General features: G+C 45.6%; 1 protein-coding gene across 1 annotated transcript in view; it reads right to left on the bottom strand.

The window, feature by feature from the left end:
• Sh2d4a (SH2 domain containing 4A) overlaps window positions 1–25,900 on the bottom strand; it is a 67,803-nt gene extending 41,903 nt beyond the window's left edge. Inside the window, exons 1-4 of the mRNA XM_057752482.1 lie at window positions 25,791–25,900; window positions 21,018–21,371; window positions 8,701–8,857; window positions 6,859–7,027 (exon numbers count right to left, since the gene is read on the bottom strand). Of these exons, the coding sequence (XP_057608465.1) occupies window positions 6,859–7,027; window positions 8,701–8,857; window positions 21,018–21,198 (507 nt within the window). The 5' untranslated portion in view covers window positions 21,199–21,371; window positions 25,791–25,900. The remainder of the gene's footprint in view (window positions 1–6,858; window positions 7,028–8,700; window positions 8,858–21,017; window positions 21,372–25,790) is intronic.
• Window positions 25,901–26,117: the final 217 nt, after the last annotated feature.

Raw genomic sequence — 26,117 nt, forward strand, 5'->3', positions numbered from 1 at the left:
GCCTATCAGAACCCAGTTGGATAACAGCGAAGTCCTACTGCTGACTGTCACCTCCAGTTCAGTGACAGGGACCCACAAACCCTGAGTGTTCACTGTGATCTGCTCAGGACCACAGAGGCCTTGAACAGTAGGAAAGAGCATCACTTCTGAGATTCCTTAATTGTATCACCCCTGTCCAAGAAAAACAGTTTTTTAATCCACACAGAATTTTACCAATGATTAAAGATGAAAGAAAGCTGGCACACTAATGAGTTTTTTGCGTAAATAGTTCAAGATGGGCTGTATATTTGCTTCTTCAGGTTGGAGAGCATCTTCATTGTTTTTCAGGGTTAAACACTATTTTATAATCACCAAATACTGAGAATATCCAGTGCAATACATAGTACAATACATAGTACAAGAGGCAGGGGGTACTTTTAGGGCCATTTCAGAAATTACTCAAAATTCTGTTCTAATCTCAAGCCAAAATTTTTTATATAAAACTAAAGTCAGCAATTCAAACTGCAGTCTTTAAAATCAAACATTCTAATAATAGAATCCAGAGTTGTGCTAATTTGTACATATAAAGGGATGGCTATAGGAAAATACTGAAAGCCTGTGTTTCCCAGAGTTAAACTATTATGTTTCTAAAAGAACAACAACAACAAAAATCATTGTGTGTACAGTAAAAGCTGAAACTCACAACACACAATGCTGCCGATTCTGAGTTAAGATATTCCCAGCAGTGCCCACTGTAGTCTCACACACAGATGGGGATACGGTGGTCACATGGTAAGTTCACTGAAACCATGATATACAACCAATATGAGTTCTACCGGAAGCTCCTTGGATTCATTAGACATTTGATTTTAAATTAATCTTTGTTCATCGTAAGTTCACAACCCTTGCACTATTGCAAAATTTTGCATCGCCTGCTTTCAATTATGTGACCCAATATGGGGTCATGTATTCATATTTCTTGTAAAAAAATCTGAGATGATCTGAATTCTGGAACACATCTTGGCCTAGAAGTTTGGATTGGTAAGTGGAAGGCATATACTATCAAGCCCGGTACTTACAGGCATGATAGAAAGAATGACCTCTAGAGGTAGCCACACCGCAATTCCCAGCACCTGGGTTAGATGGCAAAAGGAACTTCATAGACTTTAATTACAAACGATGGATGTAAGTGGAGAAATTATCCTGGATTGGTCCTTAGGACACATGAGCTGTTAAAAGCAGAGAACTTAGGGGCTGGAGAGATGGCTCAGAGGTTAAGAGCATTGCCTGCCCTTCCAAAGGTCCTGAGTTCAATTCCCAGCAACCACATGGTGGCTCACAACCATCTGTATTGGGGTCTGATGCCCTCTTCTGGCCTGCAGACATACACACAGACAGAATATTGTATACATAATAAATAAATAAGTAAATATTTTTTTTTTAAAGAGATCTTTCTCCAATGGGAGCCAGAGAAACACAGCAGATGGGAAACCAGAGAGATTCTAGGTAGAAAACAGACTTCATCGCCCTGGAAGGGCCACCCAGAAAGAGAAGGACCGTAAGCCACCTCCAGGAGCCAATTGTTCCCTAACCAGTACCATCAGCTCATGTGCCCTGGTCGGCAGAGATAGAATATGACGTTTAGATGGCCCATTTGGTCAAGAGTCCTAACAAGGGTAGGCTCTTCTCCAGAACCACCAGACAGCAGCTCACATGGCATGATGTCAGCCCCGCATACCTGAATCCTACCACCCTAGGCTCCCAGCCTGTTTCAGTCGGAACTATTTTAGTGAACTAAGTGTATTGCTATTTGTTTTTACAGTAAAGAAACCAACCCCCAAGACAAGCCTGCTTCCACCTGCAGAATGTAAGTTCTTGGCATCACTGCCCCCTGGGTCCTAGCCTACGTGCCTGATCCCAGTCAGACTGTTCTCATCTCTAGCTCCCCCACACGTTCTGTGCTTTCACACCATTGACATTCTGCTCCCCAAACCTCTCCCGCACCCACCTGCCCTTCCAGCATGCCATTCTCTCCCATTATCCCACCTATACCCTGAAACCTGATCAACCCCTGCCTCTGCCTTGGCTTCTAGCTGCTCCCTTTCTCCCCAGTAGAACTAAAACTCTGGAAGAGGGAGATCTTGTTTCATGTCTCCCCTGTAGGCTCTCTGAGGCTCGCCATTGCATGTGCTGAACCGTGGAACAGTCGCTCAGGGAAGGAGTGAAGTCATGGAAACCAGACTGAGAGTACAGGCAGTGAAGCATGGGGTCAGGGAGGACACGGGCAGCCGGCCTGGGCCAGCCTTCCAGTGTTCCTACTGAAAACAACCCTCCTGCTCACTGGGACTTCTAGAGAAATGCATCACCTCATATGATGTGTACCCAAGCCCAGGGGAAAAACAACACAGGAATTTGAATTCAGTCTTTGAATTCGCATATGTAGAAACAGGGTCACCAAGGCATTTTCATCTCATGAAAATCTCTGATATCTTTCGCTCATTCTCCACTTTACTACTCTCTCCTGTCCCCCTTGTCCCCTCTTGCTGTCCCTTTTCTCCTTCTGTTTTCATGACACACATATTCTATTACTTCCTTATTTTTATAGATAAAAAACCAGAGGCCCCCCAAAGTTTATGGGATTCCCCCAAACAGTCCCAGGAACAAGCTCGACCACAGGCCCTTAATTTCTCACCCTCATGCAGAAGAACCGGGCAGCCGTAATAATCCATGCAAAGCTCACAGGGAGTGAGCAGCAAAAGGCTAGAACCCAGTCACGGGCAAACACCACCCGCTTGAGTCTCAAAGGATAGGATAGAGAACGGTTGAGCAGCATGCCTGGTCCACCTCTGGCCTCAGCGGCGCACGGGCACATACAGACACACACGTGCATATACCATAAACATTACACACACACACATGCACACACACACGCATGCACGCATATACCGTGAACATTACACACACACACGTGTGCATATACCATAAACATTACACACATACATGCACACACACACATGCACGCATATACCGTGAACATTACACACACATGTGTATATACCATGAACATCACACACACATACACGTGCTTATACTGTGAACATTACATACACACACACACATATACATACATACATACACATGTATTTGGAAATACTTTTTCATCATAACAGATTTTAGGCCTGGTAAGACAATGGAATTTTAAAGACAATATCCTTTCATTCCAGAGATAGAATAAACTGCAGCTAAAACTTGAAAGTCTACACTGGGCAACTGATTTCATTTTAGAAAGATATAAGATGACTCTCCTTACTATAGCCTCCTTTCTCAGGAGTTCTCATCTCAAGGAAAAGGTCTGAGGATTGGTGACAATTATTCTGTCATGTCTAAAGGCATATCAAAATTACTATGGGAGTGGGGACAGAGATAGATATCCCACAGATGTGCAAGACAAGGCTTTGCAGGTCTGCAATTTGTACGCATGCCTTTGACCATCAACTTCTTGTAATTCCCTTGTTTACATGTCTGGAGAAGTTATGAAATAAATGAGAAAGGAAATGACAGCCTGAGAACACTCTCTAAGGCAACTGCGTGTGCTTCTGAATAAGATAAGCTTCTCCCCCATCTACCACTGTGCCCAAACCCCAGCTCTTCTTCCAGGAGGCTTTGCTGATGCTGCTGGCTTCCCACTCCTTAGAACAGGAAGGCTTGGCTGTGCTACCTGTCCCTGCACTTATGGTAATACAAAACTGAAGAATTCTCTTCAAAATACAAAGTTGTTCAGAACTCACTGATGATTTCCAATTATTTCCGAAAACAGGTAGAACACTGACATCCCCTTCCCATCCGTCCCTGCCGACTCCCAGTGTGACAAGACACTCACACTTCTTTCCCCTCTGCCTGATTCCCACAAATCTTTCTCCATGTTGCCGCTGGCTGGACTTTTGTCCCCAGAGTCCTTCCTTGCCATCTCACGCTCAAGGTCTCCTAAAGGTCATTCAGGAAGCCTTGGCCCAGGCCCTGATGTAATGGGGATGTGTGGAAACCCGTAATTTCCCTCAGAGCACTTATTACCATTCAACATTAAACATTAGCTAAACCTCTCCACACCTCCCCATCAGTAAAGTTCCTGATGGCAGTGGTTATTTTTACTCCAACTTTGTTATCTTGATGTTTTTTTTTAAAAAAGAAATTAGTAATTAAATCAGGCTTGGGATACTAACCTTGTTGTCTGTGAGTTAAAACTATTATTGGGAAAGAGAAGGAGAAGGAATCAACCCGGCATGTGTTAGGGATTAACTTGGTACATTTGTATGAATTCTATCTTTTACCCATCTCCAAAACTCTCCTAGATACTAGTAGTCTTCCTTTGCTGCCATCCCAACCCATGACAGACTCGGTTGTTTGCACGGGCAAGGTTTACAAGCAAAATATAAACATGCCATTAAGTGGATTCTACATATGATACAGGAGCCTGCCTTCTAATGGAAAGATCGCAGCCTCTCTGAGCGCCCCATTGCTAAGGGAACCTCAGCAAACATTACAACAGAACTCGGCAGGAACCCCATGCCCAACATGGGGAAAGCAGAAAGAGAAAAAGAAAACTTTCATCAACATCCATATTTCTTCAGTCTAGGTGCTTCCCTTTCCCTCCCCCCACCCATAATTTCCCACTTGAAGCTCCAGCAGACAGAGGAGCAGGACGGCACCATGCCATGCATGCCAGAGGAGCTTATGACACATTAGAACAAGACTAGTCATGGTAGATGTTTGGTGTCTGTTTTAACCTTTTATCCTAGTTTTGAAAAGTGTAATTACTCTGGCAATATAATTCAAGTACAAATAGAAGCATGCACGCCTGGATTTCTTGGGGCTCTGGCTATTGCTACTGCTCTTCATTTTAGGGGTCTTAGAAACAGAGTGGCTTGGGGGGAGTTTAGTGTAAGGCATGTTGAGGGCGCACTGAGTATGAGAACTTTGATGAGAAGAGGAGGGAAAACCTCAGTGAGGTCTCAAAAACAGACTTTAGTTTTCCACTTCTTCAGGGAACCCGGATTACTCTTAGGGATGATGAGGGAGGGGGACTTGATGGGGGAGGGGGAGGGAAATGGGAGGTGGTGGCGGGGAGAAGGCAGAAATCTTTAATAAATAAATAAAAAAAAACAAACTTTAGAACTTTGGACTAAAGACTACAAGTCTTGTATTTGTGGCATTTCTTCACAGTCTGCACAGTAAGGACACAGTCACTAGTAGAGGTCAATCGTTGGGGGGGGGGGGGAGCGGCAGAAAGTCAACTTGGCACTTAGGAGCACTGGCTGCTCTTCCAGAGGACCTGAGTTTGGCTCTCAGCACCCTCATGTCAGCTCATAACTGTTTGTAACTCTAGCTCCAGGGGATAAAACGCCCTCTTCTGGCCTTCTTAGGCAACATATATACATGACGACCATCCATAAACACTGATACCCATAGACGTAAAATAAAAACAAATAAATAAATCTCTGGAAAAGAACTGATAATTAAGGAGTAACTTAGGGATTATGAAGACCTAGTCATGAACAAGACATTCAGTATGCTGTGTAACCAAGGTTACCCTCAGACTTCTCACTTGTAAGACAAACAAAGATGGACATTTCAGGAAGGCTCAGTCAGTAAAGCGCTTGCTCTGCAAATGTGAGAATTTCAGTTCAATCCTCAGAACCCATAGAGAAGTTGGGAGATGTATGCTTGCAATCCCAGCACTGTAGAAGCAGAAGCAGAAGCAGAAGGGTGAGAATGTCTTGTTCACTGGTCCCCCAGTCTAGTCTGACTGGTAAGTTTCAAGCTAATGGGAGACTATCTAAAATGCAGTAAATGGCTTTCTTCACAATGACACCGAAGAGTGTCTTCTGGCCTTCACATACATGCACATACACCTGTGCTCACATGTGCACAGAGTACATAAAATAGACAAAGAGAAGCGGTAGCTAGCTCACAGTGCTGTGAGCGCTAACGGAGACACTCTGCAGCCTGCTCTGCCTTTGCCACATAATAACCCTAGAGACACATTAATGATTAGAATATTATCAGACTCAGAAGTAGGCAGAACAGAGATAACCATATCCCTGTGGGCCAGCCTCTAAGTGAGCTTCGGGCAGCTGCCCTTGTCACATACAACCCACGTGGACATGAATGTAAGTCAAACAGTAGCAAATCCTCTCTTAATTCACAGTGTAATTAAATGTCTGGCAGAATACTGTACTTTGTAATGCAGTTTATTGTTCTTCCAAACTATAATCCAAGAAGCAAATTATATTTGAGCTTTCTAAAGCACCTGGTCCATAAAAGAATTCACACCAGTTCTTAGCATAAAATTCTACATCCTATGCAGAATTCATGAAGCCAAAAAGATGCTGTTTCAGAATGCAATCTAACTTGGGAACAGGCTGAGTCCTGCCCTTGATGTATCAGGGAATAAAGTCTTACTAGACCACAACAATACTTGCGCATGTGTGTGCAGTCATGACAAGGATTGTTTGGCCCACAAACTGTACCTGATTTACTATGTGACTTTTACTGAGGACAACAACAACAACAACAGAAAAACCAAAACACACCAAACAAACAAAACCATGCCGTAGATGTGGGGGGAAATTAAGAACATATGAAAATGTCCAGCTTTACTAGAGTTTCTTCCTAGTACCAGCCCCATTGGGAAAAAGGTAATGCTTAACTATACTCATGAAGTCCAAGTTAAAAAAAAAGGTTCTACCCCGGCCCCATATAAGGTGAATGGCAGGACCTTAAAGGTTGGGGGTATTTGAGCTCCAGAGCATGCTCACTGTGTCAGTGACCGCTTGCCTTTGCCTCCCTGACTGTGGGATTCTGCACAGTGGTAAGACTCACGTGGGCTCTGTCTTCACTCTTGGTTGGTATTGTTCTGGGTCCTTGCCCTGATGTCTCTGCAGCTGCTTTCCTGGTGACATTCTGAGGCTCCAGCTTCTGTCGTTCTGGCTGAACACAGTTCTGTGACTTTGTTCTCAAGCTATTGGTGATTTCTGCAGACTGAGCTTTCCTGCCGAGAAACAAAGGGGAAATGATCAAAACATCCTTCGACAGGAACAGACCTTCTGAAGCAGGTGTCTACAATCCAACCCAGAAGAAAACAGCAGCTTGCTGGTTGTAATGCTTGTCATTCGGTAGGTCTTTGACCAGCACTTTAGAAACATTACCTAAATCTTCATAACACCATCTGAGGCTGTCCTTGTATTTTAATAAAAGGTTCAGAGAAATACTGTAATTTACCGAAGACCACATCATTGCTTTGTCAGGATTTGAACCCAGGGCTACCTAGCTCCTGGTTCAGCTAGGCTGCCAGTCCATGTTGCCTTCTTATGGTTATCCAAAGACTATCCCCTGCATTGCTGTTTTATATGCTCATTTATACTTTTGACCTCATAAGAATTGGAGTGAGACGCTATTAGTCTTTGGGCGCTGAAGTTGGTTCCTCACATCTGTTCAGCTCACCAGCTCAGTGTGGGGCTGCCCAGAACTAGAGGAGGGTACCCAGCAGAGGTGATAATCACCTGCCTCTGTTCCATGCCACTCGTGTTTCCAGTTGACCATGTCAATTTCCCATGAAACTCTCACTGCCCCTAGAAGAGGTTCAGACGCCTATGCCCAGCCCTCAGAGTACTTTAAAGCATCACCCCATCTCTAGGGGTTTATATGGTGTACCCCAAGCACTCAAAAGCTTTCGTCATTCCCCATAGAGCTGTTCAAAATCCTGACTACATCTAATTTCTCTCCTAACCTTCTATAGCTGGGTACCCAACTCTTCTTCAAGGCTCAACTCAGATTTCCCCTCTTCTATGCTGCAGAATGCTGGACTCCCACCTGGAACAGGGGGGATTCTGTTTACACCTTAGCCAAGCCTCCCTCTGCATTGCAACAGCTGGTTGTGCATTTTGTCTTGTTTCCTTCCTAGGCTTGAATGAATTCTTCTGACTCCCTCTGCATTCCTGGTGCCTGGCATAGCACAGACTCTGCCATCCAGCTGCCCACAGCTGGTTCAGTTCCCACAAACACTCCTGACACTTGGTACATCCTGTGCCGCTGCTCCAGGAAGATGCTAACCTAACCGAGCAGAGGTGGAGCAGGGGCAGCCAGCATGCTCATGCAAATCAGCCCTGGGATGTCTGGGAGAGCTGAAGCAGTTGTTGGGCATCACTGCAGGCCAGAAGGGTATCGCTGAAAGCCCAAGCGAACTTTCTGGAAAGACCTAAAGTGATCTTCTGACCCTCGATTGTCACTGTGTTCTCCTACCACATGCTGTGAACAAGAGGTATCAAGACAGCCTGTTGCGGTTGAATGTGAAAAGCCCCATATGCTGGCGAGGCTGGATACTTGGTTCTAGGTGATAGGGCTATGTGGGAATGTTGCAGAATCTTTACGAGGTGGAGTCTCACTGGAGGGAGTGCGTCATCCGGGCCAGTCTTGATGTTTTATACTCCAGCCCCATTTTCTGCTCACCCTGCCATCTGACCGCAAGTGTAATATGACCAGATCCCTGCCACTGTGCCTCCCCAGCCACGATGGACTCTATTCCTTTTTAACTTTGAGACAAAGAAACCCTTAATTCCTTGAGCGGCTTTTGTCAGGTATTCTGACACAGTGGTGAAGAGAAGGAACTGATACACACTGCCCTTTAGCATGCAGCCGGGCGCAGCTGGGGCGCAGGTCGCCTACCTGAGCTCCGAGTCCTGCGCTGCTCTCAGGCGGGCCCTCTCAGCAAGGATCTCATCGCAGAGCACGTCGTAAGGCTTGTCTAGATGGTGTTCGCCCATCACCCAAACCCACACCTTCTTATCAGCGCCCAGCTTCCAATGGACAGATTTGCCATTCTCTGCAAACGAAACAAAATTTGGGTTGAACAAACTATTTATTGTATATTATGTTATTATATGTCCTGATCACTTTAGTATTTTCCAGACTTGGGTTGGAATGGTAAAGTAAAACACTTCCAACCTGCTCAGGAGCAAACAGTGACGCTAGGGGCTGTGACGGCTTCTTCACAAATATGATGGGCCTGGTGCTTCCACCTGCCAGTGCTGAGAGAGAATGACCTCATTCACGGCGTTCATTATCCTTTAGGGTAAGAGAGTGACCTGGCATCAGGAGTTACCCAGAGCTGAGCGTTTGCTAAGCATTTGGCATTTGCACTACTGTTACAGCACTTAAAAAAAGCGTTTTCGAGTTATGGTTTCATTCAAACATTAGCCTTGCTACATACGAGCTATGTGATTTAGGAACATTCATATCTTTAAGACTCGATTTCCTCATCTGTAAAATGGGAACACCAACATCCATTACTGATGGAGGAAGGTCATTGGCTAATAAAGAAGCTGCCTTGGCCCATTTGATTGGCCAGCCTTTAGGTGGGTGGAGTAAACAGAATAGAATGCTGGGAGGAAGAGGAAGTGAGCTCATACGCCTTAGCTCTGCTCTCTGGGGCAGATGCGATGAAGCTCCGACCCAGGATGGAAGTAGGCTAGAATCTTCCCGGTAAGCTCACCTCGGTGCTACACACATTAATAGAAATGGGCCAGGCAGTGTTTAAATGAACACAGTTTGTGTGTTGTTATTTTGGGTGTAAAGCTAGCTGGTGGCCGGGAGCCGGGAGGCTGGGAAGTTGCCCGCAGCTCCCTCAACAGAATGGCGCCCAACGTGGGGCACTGAACTCCACGTAAAGCCTGAGAAAGCTTGGGAAAGAATAGAGTAAAGCATGTTTTCTTGGTAGCAGCAATTTCTCGGGTCTGCTCTGCCTGCTAGAGGCAAGCAAGTGCTCTCATCTAAGAGAGGCTTCCTGACTCAGCTTTAGCTGCAAAACCCTCAGCTTTTTTAAGAGGTCCTGCGATGAAACACCTAAAACAGTGTTGGTGAAAAGCTGAAGGCATGCTTTTCGGTTTTCAGCCGTAGCAGGAAAAAAGTTGTGCTGTTTTAAAATGCTGGCTTTCTGGTCTGTCCTGCCAGGGCAAACTTTTACTCTTTCATGCAGGCGGTTTGTGTGGTTTGCAAGCACAAGCTGCTGAAGCTTGCTTGCTGGCAGGGACCTTGAAATGCCATAGACTTATGGCAACAAACATGGCTACAGCCGGTATCTCCACCATGAGGCTGAAAGCTAAGGAATGGGCTGGATCTAGCCGGCAAAGCCACGGCTTTAATCCTACCCATATTGCTCAGTAATTTAAAGGCTCATATGATCAGAAAAAAAGACAGAGATACAGTAAAGAGAGATTCAAAAACAATAACAAAAAGACCTTTAAATGATTTACAGTGTATTAAAAATATATGCAGGCTAAAAGTTAAAGTTCTTAAAGTAAAAAACAAAAAAGAGGAAGAAAGAGAGTAGTTGGGTGTGGTAGTACACACCTTTAATCCCAACACTTGGGAGGTAGAGGGAGATTGATCTCTGTGACTTCAAGGTGTGGTAGTACACACCTTTAATCCCAATGCTTGGGAGACAGGGACAGAGGGATCTCTGAGAGTTCAAGGACAGCCTGGTCTACAGAGTTATTTCAGGACAAAGATATACAGAGAATATAAAATAAAAGTAAAAATAAACAAAATAGAGGTTAAAATAAAGCCGCACAAAGATGGAAAATACAATGAGAATCTTGATAATGTACGCTATTATGCTCTGTTTGAATTGTTTGATTGCCGAGGAAGGAGCAACAGCTGCTAAAAGATATTTGTTTATAAATGCTGCTGAACTAATCTAAGACACATATTTTGGAAATACCTTGACTTTAAAATTTGGATCTAAGGACATGATGCTTTGGAAAGGAGTTTCTTCTTTTGTTTTCACAGAGGATGAGACTCTTTGGATTGTTTCTATCCCAATATGGTATGATAGACCACACCCTCCTGAAAGGTTGCAGTGAACACCTTCAAAAAATTACTTCGCTCAACTGCCAACTAGGATGAACCTAACAGACAGGTTACACCATAAATGACCTAATTAACAGCGCCCCTATACAGCAGGAAGCAGTTTGGAGAGAAAAAACTGCACCCATGTTCCCAAATATTGTTTATAAATGTTCTTTTACATTTAAAGGGGGATATGATATAGATATGAATAATTTGCATTAGTATGGATTTTAAAGTCAATTTTGTTATACGTATATGTATTTCTGCTCTTGATTAAGGTATTGTGATTGTGTAGTTCATGTAAAAATGTAATGTATATAGGTTGTTAATGGATAATTATCAATAATCATCAAGCTTGTAGTCATGTTAGTTAGATTTTCTAGATGTACATAGATATATTTTTGATAGGTATTCTTCATATCTTTCAAAGATTATAAAATATGGCATTTTAAGTGTTTTAATAACCTAGGGGTTTTCATGACAATGAGACACTCTGCTCCTGCCAGCACCAATCTACTCAAGAAGAATATGGGCATCAAAGAGGCACCTTATGGAGTTTGATAGTCATTTGGGCAATAAACTGCTCTTGCCTGGACTGTTGCATGAACTGGACACAAAGAAACCGCAGAAAGAGGACTGCTGAACTTGTCTAAAGGTGAGATGGTCTTTTGGGGTTTCTGATTCATGAAAGAGTCTGCGAGACATTCTGCAGGACACAGCAGATAGTGACTGAACTGCCTTTGAAATTTCCTGCTTCATGGAAATGTCTCTGGATACTATGGGCCTGTAGGCCGAAGATGGATGCCCCAATGGTACAGAGGAACTTTGGGTGACTGTCCAGGCAGCGAGATGTCTCTGTCATTTCTAGAGTTTTAGAAGTTGCTTATTTCTTGTTTACTTAGGTAGTATTATATCCTTTTGGAGTTTTTGGTGGAGTTGAAGAATAGATAGATAGTTATAGTTATAGTTTTCCTTAGTTACGATAAAAGATAAAGTAGATATAAATATTGTAACTGTAATTCTTGCTTGATAACTGTTTTGTTATATGTAATTTTGCTATGTTAAAGTGAATGCCTTTCCTTTTTGTTTAAACAGAAAAAGGGGAAATGATGGAGGAAGGTCATTGGCTAATAAAGAAACTGCCTTGGCCCATTTGATTGGCCAGCCTTTAGGTGGGTGGAGTAAACAGAATAGAATACTGGGAGGAAGAGGAAGTGAGCTCATACGCCTTAGCTCTGCTCTCTGGGGCAGATGCGATGAAGCTCCGACCCAGGATGGAAGTAGGCTAGAATCTTCCCGGTAAGCTCACCTCGGTGCTACACACATTAATAGAAATGGGCCAGGCAGTGTTTAAATGAACACAGTTTGTGTGTTGTTATTTTGGGTGTAAAGCTAGCCGGTGGCTGGGAGCTGGGAGGCTGGGAAGTGGCCCACAGCTCCCTCAACACATTACAATGACGGCTGTGAATAACGGGCATGCCAAGGAACACAGGAGTTCAGCAGAGGTTACAGGCTATCACCAGCCAGCCTATTACTTACATCCAGGGCTGCCTGGAGATTCACACCAGCGTGTGAGAAGATAATACGACCTGGATACTATGACACTTGGTGACTTAAATAACCCTCGTGTACAATTGGTACCAGGGGTTGTATTACATCTAGTTTCTGAGCTCCAGAAATGTAGCCAGATGGGACCAGGGAAATGTAATGTGTGATTAGGAGAGGCCAAGAAATACAGTCCCTAAACTAAAGGGATGGATATTGGGTCTGCTCAGGTCATTGTGGTCCACAGTTAGGTCTAGCCAATGCCTTCAGTCCAGCCCTGGGTGCTGAGTGTATGAAGGGGATGCCGCAGATGCTGGCCAATGCTGAATCCCTTAGACATCCTCACTGGGCTTGCCTCTGGGATTCTGCTAAGCAGAGGAAGCTTTCCATTCAAGCGTTCATGTGCTATTGGCCCACTTCCGAGTGCTGTCTCTGGTTGCATTACAAAAGCGGGCTGCCAAACTTGATCTCTGCTTTCTGCTCTTCCCCAGATAAATGATCTCATCCCGTGGCCTTGGGAGTGCTAAGAATGGTTGAAGAGAGTGGGGCAGATTTGTACAATCGTTACCACAGGACCTAAAGGCCAGAAGGGACTGTCTTGACCCTGCTTTCACAGGTAGAGACACAAGTGATGGAGGAACCTGGGTAGAAGGGGAGACGGCACCCTGAGTGGTCTCCTGGCAATAGGCCCACGTGCCAACCCTCGCTGGTCTTGCAGTTTCAGGACATGCCAGATGTTAACTCCAGAAAGTTGTCATACCTCATAAAATTGCCTCTATTACACACTCCCAAGGCCAGCTCTAATATTTTACTATGCCCACTTCTCGCCCTTCACTTAGGTAACTCTCCGCTGTTATTAACAACAGGAGGCTGACAGCTAGAGCCCACAGTGGTACAGTACCACAAGAAGCAAAGACTGGGAGCCCAGAGAGCCGTTGTTTAGCTGGGACACCATATGAACATCCCCAAAACGGTTTTCATAGAGTCTGCAGGTCGCGGGTGGCAGTGGTGACTCTGGGGGACAAGATCTTGCCCTAGGATGGGACGGACAAAGCCTAGAACTGCAGGTGACCAGTAGAGAGTTTGACAAAGAGTGAACAAGAGCTCAGGAAGCTGAAAAGGGCCACAAAGAAACCACATCTCCAGAATTCCCTGAGTTGGTACAGAGAGAGAGAGAGCGAATCAGGTTGAGACTGGCCAGGTGGGCTTGGAAATTACCGAACCCATCTTATCTTCAAAATCACTGGACTAGCTGACTCACAGAGAGAAGTAAACCTTGAATAGAACCTTGGAGAAGCATGAGCTTCATTCATGGGCAGAGGAAAAGAATCCAAAGTGTTTGTAGATTTATGCAAGTGAAGAATTCTGATTCCTGAAGTAACTGAGAAAGGTAGAAAATGGCGGGGAAAGCACACAGCCTAGCAGATGAGAGGAAAGAGAAGGGAGGTACTAGGTGATGCTGAGGGACCAGGAATGCCGGGAATCCAGGCGCAGGCAGATAACTGGGAATGGTGAGAACCGGCTCAGGCGGCAGGAATGTGTTCTAGAGTCCATTGGTGACGAGCAAAGAGGATTCAGCTGTTTGCTCAGCAAACATTGCCAGAATATCTGTACATCCTGGCACTACTCTAAGGACCTTGGGGACAGAGAGAACAAAGCTGCACAGGAGAGCTCCTCAGACTGAGGAAACAGGCGGGGCTGTCCCTGGGCTGCTGGGAGGTGTCCAGGATGCCAGGATGAAGGTCAAAGGGAAATGACGGCGAGAAAGGCTGCCGAGGTAGGTCAAAGGAAAGCCTTGGCTGGGATGTGGCTCAGCTGAAAGGGTGTTCACCTACATGACTGAGACTCTGGGCTCAGTTTCAAGCACAGCCATAATCAGGCGTGGTGGTTCACACCTGTGTGCCCAGCGCTTGGGAGGTAGAGGCAGGAAGGTCGGTTCAGTGCTAACATTGGCTACTTAGGAAGCTGAACTTCATTTAGTCTGGGATGTGTGGGACCTTATAACTGAAAGAGGAGGAGGAAAGAGAAAGGCATGCAGAGTCATGTGACTCCTAACAGACCCCTTTACAGAAAAGGTATAAACTGAGAACTTGTGAATGCAGCATACACAATATCTCTTTCACAGTCTAACACCACCCCGCCGGTCTGGATTTTCTGTCCACCTCGCCTGGAAATTATGTGCACACTTAAATCTGCACGTGGAGGGAGGGAGTTTGTATAGCACTCCACATAATTACAAGGTCTTCTGTTTCTCCAGTCTTTGAACCGTGACTGTACAACCACAGGTCTCTTTATGATTGTTATCTCGGGGGCTCTTACAAAATTACTCTAAAACCAGATTTTCTAGAAAAGTGGGTCCATCTCGTTTGGGGACTACATCATAAGTCACTCCCAAGCAGAGACTTGTAGTCACACCTCGCTCTTCAGAGAAGTGTTTTCTCTGGACGAAGAGGTTCTCCCTACTCGGAGCCATATGCGGGCAGTGCTAGAAAATGCCATATACAAATGGAGTGTCACGTCTCTTTCAGGGAAACAGCCAGACTACTCCAGTCTTACGTCCTGATTACAGGATTGCACTGCTGTGTTTGCTGTTTCCTATGCAATGGGTCCAGCACGATACAAGCTTCCTGTGACAAGCCAAGGACGCGTTACAGTAAACCCTTCCTGGGTTATACCAATCACTAGGTATAACCCTAGGCTATCCCTAACCCTTCTTTATCGCGAGTCCATTGAGCTCCACGAAAGCATTTCGTCAAGATAATAAACACACTGGAAGAATTCAGTACTGGTATGTATGACTGCCAAAAGTAGGGCTCCTACAAAGGTACTAAGATAGCCAACAATCCTAAGATTTTTCTGCACACTGCCGCCCCAGAGGCCTCTGGAGTATCTTCTACTACTCTCCTAAGAACCCTCAGCCTCAAACAGAAACCCAATGACGAACGTCAGATGCCAGGAACCTCTGAGTCCTCATATGATGGTCCGTGTCCCTTTTGACTGGTGGACATCTACACCATACTCATCTTGAGAGACCACCATAGGCCATCCCTAGCTATATTTTATTGTGAGGCCATGGCAGCTCAGAGAAGGAACTTCCACATGATACAATCATACTAAGAGGGGGATTCAAAACAAATCTGTGACAGCAAAGCCTGTGCTTAAAGAATATTTCTAATGTGTGATCCAAACCAAAATACTGAAGAGTGGAAAGGGAGCCAGCAGCTAACAGGTGAGCTGGGTTGACCTACATTAAGGTTAATATAGTGTTCTTTCTTATCTCATAGGGTGAGATATGGGTATGAACAGGCAGATCGGTCTCTGTGTTCATTTTAACAAAGGCCAAGGCAAATTTCTATCAAGTCTTCCTCAAATTACTGGTTTTTTTTCCTCCTATAACTTCTAATCCTGCTAAATGTGTTGGAGTTACTAACTCCAAAGTCATTTTTAACTTAATAAAATTATATGCCTATTTTAGAGAGAAAGCTGGGTGATATGTCGGACATCACAGTCCCAGAAGCGACTGGCAGATGGCTCAGTGAGATTTCCAATCGAGAAAGGAGACAGACTCCATAAATCAAGACGGGAGAGTGTGGGCTCTAAGGGCAGCACGAGGGGTCCGGAATGCAGTGATCGCCTGGAAGGCAGCATTCGATACCAGGGAGCTCAAAGTTAGGCAGACAAGATGCTGAGGAAAGAGCTCTGGTCAACCTCTCAGAAAAGACAGGATTTAACTCGACTCGAATTCAATGCTGGGTCCAGCTCTGATTCATAGGAATTGCATCTTTCCATTTGTTTCTTTATTTGCAAGAATAAAGGGGACAACACTGACTTCACCGAGTTCTCACAAGAATTAAATGAAACAGTTTCAATGTAAAGCATGAGCTTGCCACATTATAACAGACTAATACCCTGGGAGGGGAAATCGCAAGAACAGAACAGGCAAAGTAAAATCTGTGAGATTTAGTGACTGAGGATAGGGAAGGCCAAACGGGAGCCACAATGTCTCCCTGCCATCTGGCTTTAGTGACTAGAAATAGAGCAGAGCCATCATGACAGACCGACAGATAGGACCAGAGGTTATGAGGAACTATAGGAAAAGTTGGGAAGAGCTTTCTTTGTGGTGAGCTTGCAGGGCCATCTAGACGGAAACTCTGGTGCGGTAATGACAAGCAGACCAAAGGTTGGTGAAAAGTCTTTTGGCCATATGGGTTTGAGCATGCTGTATAGAGGGAAAGGGAATCGGCTATTTGTCTAGCTAACGTTTCCAGAGACCCCGCTGCATTCCAGCTCTGCTCTGTGGAACCCTTGCTTCCTGGAAATGGAGGACTAGTTAAAGGAACGTGCCTGGTGCTAACAATACGAGTCCAGCAAATGGAGATGGATCCAAGCCTTTCTCATTGTCCAATAACTGTAAAGAGACACCACGACCAAGGCAACTCTTCCAAAAGAATCTTTTTAATTGGGGCCTCGCTTACGGTTTCCGAAGGTTAGTCCATTGTCGTCATGGTGGGGATCATGGCAACATGCACAGTGGTGGAGCAGCAGCTGAGAGCTACATTGTGATCCACGACAGATAAGGGGGGCGGTGGCAATGCTGGGACTGGCTTGGGCCTTTGAAACCTCAAAGCCAATGTTAGTTATACATCTCATCCAGGAAGAAAAGTGGGGAGTGGAGAAAGGGAGCGGGAGGGATTTAAAAAAGAGTGAAGAGGGGGCCACAGGCCTTTTATGGCATAGCCTCAGAAGTACGGCTTTGTACTGAGCAGAGGAATCTTTTCAAACAGTTATATTCCTTGGTGACTAAACATTCAAATACATTATCCCATTTCAGTCATTCTCATTCAAACCACCATTAGTATCTCAAGGGCAGATGGAGACACACCAATGGAGACACACCGTCCCAGCCACCAGATCCTCACCTGGGTTTTGGCCTCCTAGCCTCTGCTTCATTAAGAAGCAATGATAAACAGTGCAGGGGAACCACGTCTTCTGCTTGTGGCTCTGTGACAAAGCACACAGGAAAAACGCCACCTTCTGTTTTAGATGCTTGCAAGGCGTCTTTAGTAACTGCTCCGAAGTCCCCTGTTAAGCTTGTCATGTACCACGTTTGTTCACGGGACCCGATGGGGGGGAAATCGAAGCCAGGGTCTATTCCAGCTGTTTGCCCAAGGCAAGTTAATTCATGACTGAGCTTCCCTTTCCTCCTCCATAAAATGTAAAGAGTGCTTCAGGCTGCAGGCCTGGCTGCTATTGTTAAGTAAGATAATATACTTCAGTCTTGGGCTGTGAGTCTGCATGACACAGCGCAGGAAACACTGGCTGGGGTTCCTGTGTCCAAATGGGGGCCACATCCATAGTGACGACTGTTCTAACATTCTGACACCTAAAAACTGGTGAGATTAACTCAAATAATGCATCTAACCCAACATAACCCAAAGTCTTTCCTACTCCCCAAATCTGGTAATTTATACCCTTTTCACCTAAGCACTGGAAATAAACCCCGTTTCTTCTCATGCTAGGCAGCCACTCTGAGCTACAATTCCAGCCCCAGACATTTCCATTTCAAAGCATTTTCCCATTTTCAAGTATGTGTGTGTGTGTGTGGTTTATGTATGTACGCATATTGCATGTGTGTGTACATGCATGTAGGTTCTCTTGAACATGTATGTGTATATCCATGACCCAAAGTTGAGATCAAAAATCATCTTAAATGTCTCTTCTACCTTATTCAGAGAGACAGGGACTCAGTAAAACCCAGAATTTACCAATGCAGTTTGTCTAGCTAGCCAGGTTACTCTGGGGGTCCCTGGCCTTTCCTTTCAAGACTGAAATTGCAGATGGGCTGACAAGATCACTCAGAATTCGCACAGATTTCGGAGATCTGAACTCCAGTCCTCACGTGTGTACAGCAAACACTTCAGTCAGTGAGCCATCGCCCAGACCACATTTTACTTTTCATCTGAGGCAGGGTCTCACAAAGTTCTCTAGACTGCTCTTGAACTCACTCTAGAGCGTAGGCAGGCCACCTTTCTCAGGCTTCCAGGAAACATCCATTACACAACTATACCACCGAGATCATCATTACACAGTCATCAAACCTCAGTTCAGAGTGGTGGTGCAGCCATGTGTGGCTCCTTGTTACAGTGCTCAGACCTCGTGGTTATCACTTAGCAAACACAGTCTGTCTGTGATTATCTCCTGCTTTATGAAAGACAGTGAGAATTCAGAAAGTATCTGGTCTATTGTTGGTTAAATCCCTGATGCTGATTATTTTCTCAGCCATTCCGACATTAACCTTAAGAGTCTAGAAAGGTGGGAGAATGACACTGTGGTTTGTGTTTTTATAGAGAACAGAACTTTTGATGTGATGAGGACAATGGAAGAAAGGAATGGGGATAAGACAGATTCAGTAACAAGGGCAACCTCCAAAGCCATGGCTGGGCTGTGAACTGTGAGCAGGAATAGCATGTAGGCTGGTACGAGCTGGAGGCAGGCAGGGCTTGGGAAAGGTAGGATGCCAGACAGACGAAGACAAGCCTGGGAGGCCAAACATGATGCTTCCAGGCTTAGCAAGTCCACAGCACAGACAGTGCCCTTGGGCAGCGACTGGGCACCACGATGCCACTTTGGACCACTGTGGTTTCAGCTCCAAAGGCTGGCAAGGTTAAATAAGAGAAGCACTTGCTTTCTAGAGAAAATGGACATTTTTTTCCTGCTTTCTGGTCATGGGAAGAACTGGTTTAATGACAGTGCCTTTCCCCAAGTGTTAATGGATTCAAAGGAGTAATAAGCATCTGATAAGCAATATTGAGAAAACTTCTGCTGTTTTATGTCAGCATATTAGCAGACTACTTCTACAGCCATTCAACTAAAAAGGTAATTTTTTTAAAGGTGTATTCAAAACTCTGCAAGGAAGCAGTTAAGCAAGGTAATTGGAATAATTTTGTTATATGAAGGAAAGCCACTCAGTAAATTGGAGAAGGCCACAATTTAGTAAGGGACCAGGCACAAACACTCTTCCTGTCTCACAGTCCCAAAGTCACCCCACTAGAACAGATCAGGCTTCCAATGAGCAGAGTGCCCTGGAGGAGCTGAACTGGTTGATAAACCGCGCCTGGGGACGCAAGGAGAAGAACAGGTCAGCCAACCCCAATGCTTCAGCTCACCATTACTGCTTGAAGGGAAAGTTGCAATCTGGACAGTGCAATGTGCAATCCCACAGACCTGAGCACGCATGCAACTTTCCATGCATAAGATCCCTAAGGGTTATATTTGCTTGTTTTGTCCTATAACACTGGACAGTTAATACTAACACTGCAAATATTTTGGGAGGATAAGACACAAGGTACGTGCTTCACAGAGCATTGAAATCACCAATAAGATATTGCTATGCTCTTTTTTTAATGTCATACCCAGGACTTTTTGGTTACTGGTGTGATGCTGTTGTGGTAGTGCCTCTTGCCCATGTAAGCACCGTCACCCTGATCTATACCCCAGCCCTTAAACTGCGTGTGTTGTATCAGGTAATAATCAAAATACTCATATTTGTTTTTCTTATCAGCATATAGATCTCATAAAAAGAATTTTAGTTACAGTAAGGAGGCAAAGGCCACTAAACTGATTTCCACTTCCAATCTGTGTATCTGGCAATCACGCCAGTGGGATTTTCTCAACTATTGAAATCCTGAGCGGTCTTATAAATTTTTACTTTTCCTAGCTTATTAAAAAAAATGAAGAGAAATTAAGCATGAATATCTCAGTGAGTGACCTTGAAAACTGTGTGCCTGTATGTGAGAGTGTGTGCACATGTGTATGTGTTTAGTTAAGTCCTGATCCATGGCAGACTCTGTGTGTGTGTGTGTGGGGGGATTAATGTGTATTTTCTATATCTGTGCAAGTATACATTTAGGTCAAAACGAATAAAGAGTTTCTCCCCTGATGGTCTCAAAAGAACCCTTTCAAACTCCTAGGGATTCGTTCAGCCAGGAAGAAGACCATTTGAGGATTATTTCACACTAAAGATATGCACGATTGCCATTTGCTTTCTTTAAGCAAGTTCCTTGCATTTTAACAGGCATTTCTTTAAAATGGTCACTTTTAGTACCTGAGGTTGATGACACATAGTCACACTAGCTGTATAATTGCTGCAAACGTACTTTGCATTGTGGTGGTAAAGTGCTAAGGGGGATAAAGGCCTTCCTCAAGGCACCACAAGTCGAGATTGAGGAGGCTTCCTGTTTTTTGGAGGTGCTGGGATGGACATGATAATCTCATGTTAGGCAAGTGCTCTGTCACTGAGTTACACCTCCGTTCCTCAGCACCGACTTCATGACACCTTAATCATCATCTGATTTTAGAGAAAAGACTTAAACATATATACTGCATGGTAAGTTTTCTGTGTTTACGTGTGAGCCGATGCAGGCTTCCAGCTAACAACCTGACTTAAGGGGTTGAGTAGCATAGATCGGGCCACACAGTCGCAGCTCATACGTGGCCAGCTAGTGAGATATGCGAGCCCTCACAGCAACCTCACAGCAGAAGCAGCAGCACTTCTGCTACCACAGTCGCAACGCAGAGGCGGATACATTTACCTTTCTTTGGTCTGGATTTCACTGGCAAGCACTCCTTTCTTTCCATGGCTGCTTCTCTCTCTTTCCATCGTCGGATCTGTTCCTCCCTCATCTTGTAAAACAAGATCTGCTTCTGCTCTTCGCTGAGCTCTGCCAGCAGGTCAGGGTCTATGAACATGTCTGACAGTATCTGTTTCAGCATGCTTGCCTACACCTGCAGAAGAAACTTCTGGAAATGACGTATGCCACCGGCAGGCTGTGACTTGGGCACCTCCACGGACCTTCCCAGAGCGTGGCACACCTGGCAGTAACGATCCACTGGGACAGGAACTCAGCAGAGAGGTTTCTTTCTTAAACGCTGTTCAGTGGACAAACCTGCAAAGAATATAACAGCCCAAATCAGGCAATAAAATGTACAGATTCTAGAAGGAAGCAGGCTAGTAGAGAAAGCCAGGAGGGAACACAATATAGTTTTTTATTTCAAAGAGAAAGAGGAGAAAAAGCCAAGGTAATGTTTGACTAAGAGTCTGTATAACCTCTATTCCATAATAGATACTTTATCAGGAAAACACTAACTTTGAACACGCTGATCTCAGGAAAACAGAAATTTAAGAGAGGTTTGTCCGGCCTCCTCCCAAAACACATCAGGGCCTCCCAACTGCCAACAGCATGGCTGAAAAGAACCAACAACAATAACAATAACCAAAGGTCACAAGAGGAAATAATACCCTCCCCAAATTTCAAAAGAAAATATCACATTTGAGATATTTTCAGAGGAACAGAGCCATTCTCAGCGGAGTCAAAAGAAGGAATAAAATGAAAGCCTGCTGTCCTCCTTCCCGTCTCTCCAGCACTGCATAGACAGGACTCTGTGCTTTCTCTTTCACAAAGGACATTTCCAGATAGCCCCGCAGAGCCAGGAGAGCAGTGCAAGCACAAAAGAGAACACACATGAACATTCTGGAAGATTACCAGTTCTTTCCAGGAACATAATTTAGCGACAGAAGTTTCAGGTGGATACTTGGGGGAAGCAGAGGTCACTGGCCTCTGTCTTTGATTTATGAGTTTATCAGGCAGTTCCTTCAGAGAGAAGCTGAGGACTTGGGCAAGCCTGGTGTCACAAAAGCAGCACCACAGGTGGTGCTTCCTCTAGCTCTATTTTACTTAGTTTTATGTGATTTGATGTTTTCCGATGCCAAACCTTCAGACTGTCTGTCCATTATATGCATGCATTATAAATGCACATATATACACATATGTATACCACAGGGAACAATCTCGGGTGCTCCACCTTGTCTGAAAAAAGATTTCTTTTTCTTGTTAAGCACTTTGTAGACCAACCGTGCTAGGTGACTGGAAAGTTCTGGGGAGTCTCCTGATTGCACCTTTCATCCCAGCAGAAGAACAATGGGATTAGATGCCACTGCATGTGGAATCCTAATTTACCCTCACGCCCTATTTTCCCACCCAGTCCTGGCCCCAAACTCTTGCACTTTTATCATTAGAAAGAAATCTGCAGTCCTTTGAGACAAGCTTGCTCAGTACCTCGACAGCATTCAGACTCACTAAGTATTCCTCGTACAACAGGGCCTTGAAGCTCCGCGTGCTGTTCCTACCTGCTGCCTAGCCTTTCCCACAGCACTTAACTACTGGAATTCAATGGAACACGATACTAAGAGGAAGGCTAAACAGCACTAAAAGGGACACCATGACTGTAACTATGTCAGGCCTCCCCCGTCAGGGCCCCAAGGTAAGATTGCATACTGCTTTGCAATGGTTTCCACGGGGGTTATACAATGTAGAGTCGATGTCTTGTGATATTTTGACTCCAGCACACCATCACAGAATAGATCAAACCAAGACCATTCTAAAGGAAGAGTTTATAGAAGATATTCTTCTCCCACAGAAAGAATCTGGATCTTTGGCACACGGGACTCCAAGGTCTTGAGGTAAAGGAGTAAGTAAATAAACGGCTCCTTGACATTCCGGGAGCATTCATAGACAGCTGCGTTCCGTGACCTCAGAGGCTGATGCCCACAGTACGGGACAGAACAGGACAGATGAGCTCTATAGCCTCTGCTCTAGCCCCAGTCTATAATCACATGGACAGTATTAGAGGGTCAGAGAGAACTGAAAATCAACATCTCCAAGAGCCAAGGGTGCATTCCTCTCATCCCTGGCCCAGAGTCCGCTGATTAGAGAATCAGCACTTAACTCTTGCAGGCACTCAACTTGAATACTTAGCAAAAGTCATCTCACCCTGTCCACTCTCTGACTCCAAGAGGCCAGTCCCATTTTACAGGTGAGGAAGACATGGACAGCCAGGAGGCTTGAAGCAGGGCAGTTACTGAATCCACTGCATTGACTGACTGCTACAAATTTACTCATGAGCCCAGAAGTATGATTCCACTTTTAACATTGCAAAACAAAGACTAGAAAATCTCCCTGGGATGAGAATTGAAAATGTGGAGATACCTTAACAAGTGCAAAAGCCCAACCCTAATCAACTGTAGATAAGCTTAGAGGAGGCCAGAGAAGAAAACACCCCACCCAGGAAGTAGGCGGAGCTGACTGCCACACTGGCTTCCCTCTGGTTCTGGGCTTGCCAGTTAGATACTTTGTGTCCCCAGTGCCCATTCCGTGGCACTCTGTGAAGAGGTTCACAAACTCCTTTTGTTTTGCCTTGTGCAGCAGGGACTTCAGGCACTGAGGTTTGATTAATCAGTTTTGTTTTGTAGTCCCGAGGATTAAACCCTGTCCCTTGCACATGCTAGGCAATTTCTCTGCAGCCGAGCTACAGCTAAGCCCTCTTTTAGTTTTATACTTCGAGACAGACTCTAAGTTGCTCAGGCCAGTTTTGAATATACTCTAGAGTAAGCAGGTTTTGGCCTTCTATACTGACTGCCTCTGTCTAACACATAACAGAGATTATAGACCCTGACACCAGGGCCAGCTTAATCATTCTTGAAAAGCAGACAAGGGGTTCCTGGTGTCCTGGAAGGGTACGAAGGAAACTCAGGTAGCAAGTGTATGTGGGTGTTGCCTATGAGCACCAGACTGGACTGACGAGTCACTCCGGAGGACTCTCCTCAAGGCTTTCCCACGGCAAACCCCCATCCCAGCCTGCTCATGGGATACCACAAAGGACACCACCTCGGACTCCCAGCTTCGCCTCCAGTGATGTCGGGAGGTCACTTGACATCTTTGGACTCAGTTCCCCAATCCATGAAATTAGTCTAGGAATCTTTGTAAGTCGTGGACTGTGACATAAAAATCTACCTTGAAGTTACCGAGACAAGTACAGGAAATAAAAAGGAGGAAATGAACCAGCCGGGGGTTTTCTTAGAAAAACTCCGACGGGACACTCACTCCTGACACCCAGCCACCCAGGCATGTTTGGTGTCATTCTGAGTGCAATTGTCCGAGATGCAACACAAAGCGCAGCGCCACCAACCTGTTGGTCTTCTCCTGGGCGCTGTTCTTGAAAAGGACAGATAAGCAGCGACAAGCCCACACCTGTCGCTTGCTCTGAAACTTTCTAAAGAGTTCTAAATTTGGTTAAGTTCCCAGGATACCTAAAGATCTGGTCTGACTTTCACACGTTCTGTTTTTCTATGACACAATTGTGTTTGTAATTAATATGGAGCCCAATAAATAATAATAATAATACCCAAACCACAGCCCAATCTATCACAAAAAATAATGTGGGGTGTATACCAAGTATATCCCTAAAGTTAAGAACTAGTTTAAATTCGATTTATCTTTTAAACATCTTTCTTCAGGCTTTGGGTTTTTTATTCAGTTTTTTCTTATTCGCTTCTGTGATGATTTTGAGAATAAAATCAATTGCAAATGGGGAAAGCTGTTGGATGCTTTGTAAAAGTTCTCAAGTACCTAGAAAGTCGCGCCAAATCTTCACTTAAGTATGTATTAATTAAATTTAAAAATTATTCATAATTACACTGTTTTGTTACAGAGGCAGAGAGAAGCTTGTCGGAGAGCTGAGGAAGGAGCAGTTACACTGCTTCTTTGACCATAGGGAAGAGAGACATCATTGAGAAAACCTACAAACACCTAAGACCCATGAAGCCCTGGGACAGGAGCGGCCCGGGATTGGCTCAGCTGTCTAGAGCTGGGTTCTGGATTGAGCCTTGATCCAGAACCGCAGGGAGGGGGACACCACTCGCCCCTCCCTGTATCACGTGGGGACGCCAGCGCTAGGGTGTCCCTGCACCGGAATGCGCTCGTGGAGTTCTGCGTGGGCTGAAACCGGTTTCCAGGGCTCTGTGTGGAAGGTTTCCCGGTCAGGAGAGACCCCTGGATCGGTGCTGATTGGCCGGTACTGCAGCCCGGGACCCAGCAACTGCAGCGGACCCAGACCCTCGCAGGTGGCTTCTGTCGGTTGCACCTGCCCCCGACCGGTGTAAACACTCACCGCGTGTGTGCACACACACTGCCCGGACCCCACAATTTCCCCCGAAAGGCGCCAAGTCGCCACCGATTCTCCTCCCACTGGAGGCACGCGGCAAGCTCCCCTATCCTCCAGCCACCACTCACCCGGCCGAGGCTGCAGACACTGGACACCCTATACAGGACACCGGACACCGGCCGCCGCCGCGCTCGCCGGTTCCGCTGGGCACCTGAGCCCGCCCGGTGCACAGTGGAGGAAGGACCGGAGGGGACAGGCGCGGGGCCAGGGTCTCACCACCCTTCTAGCCCTGGCCCCTGGGCTATTTCCCTCGCGCTGGAGACCCACCTCCCGGGTCCTACTGCCCGCTCACCGGGGTCACCTACCTGTTCAGGACCCTGAGCAAGGTGGCCCAAGCACCTGCCACCTTCAGATTGCCTCCAGCAGCTGTCCAGGAAAAGGAGGGAGGACCGGCTGAGACCCAGCCAAGAGGGCAGGCTGGGCAAACACTAGGGCCCAGAAGGACCTCAGCGTCCAGCTCAGAGCCCTGGCCCGCCCCGCCGCGCCCACATGCCGGGGTGAGTGACTGGGCGCTCCCTCCGTGCCCCACCCGGGTGCTGGAGACGCTCCAGATCCACTAGGCTAGGCTTGGCTGCCTCCTTCCAGCAACAGTAAGGCAATCAATCCTTGGTTAACCCAGAGCGCTGTCTGCA

This window comes from Chionomys nivalis, chromosome 20 (genome assembly GCF_950005125.1).
Source record: "Chionomys nivalis chromosome 20, mChiNiv1.1, whole genome shotgun sequence".
NCBI classification, from domain to species: domain Eukaryota; kingdom Metazoa; phylum Chordata; class Mammalia; order Rodentia; family Cricetidae; genus Chionomys; species Chionomys nivalis.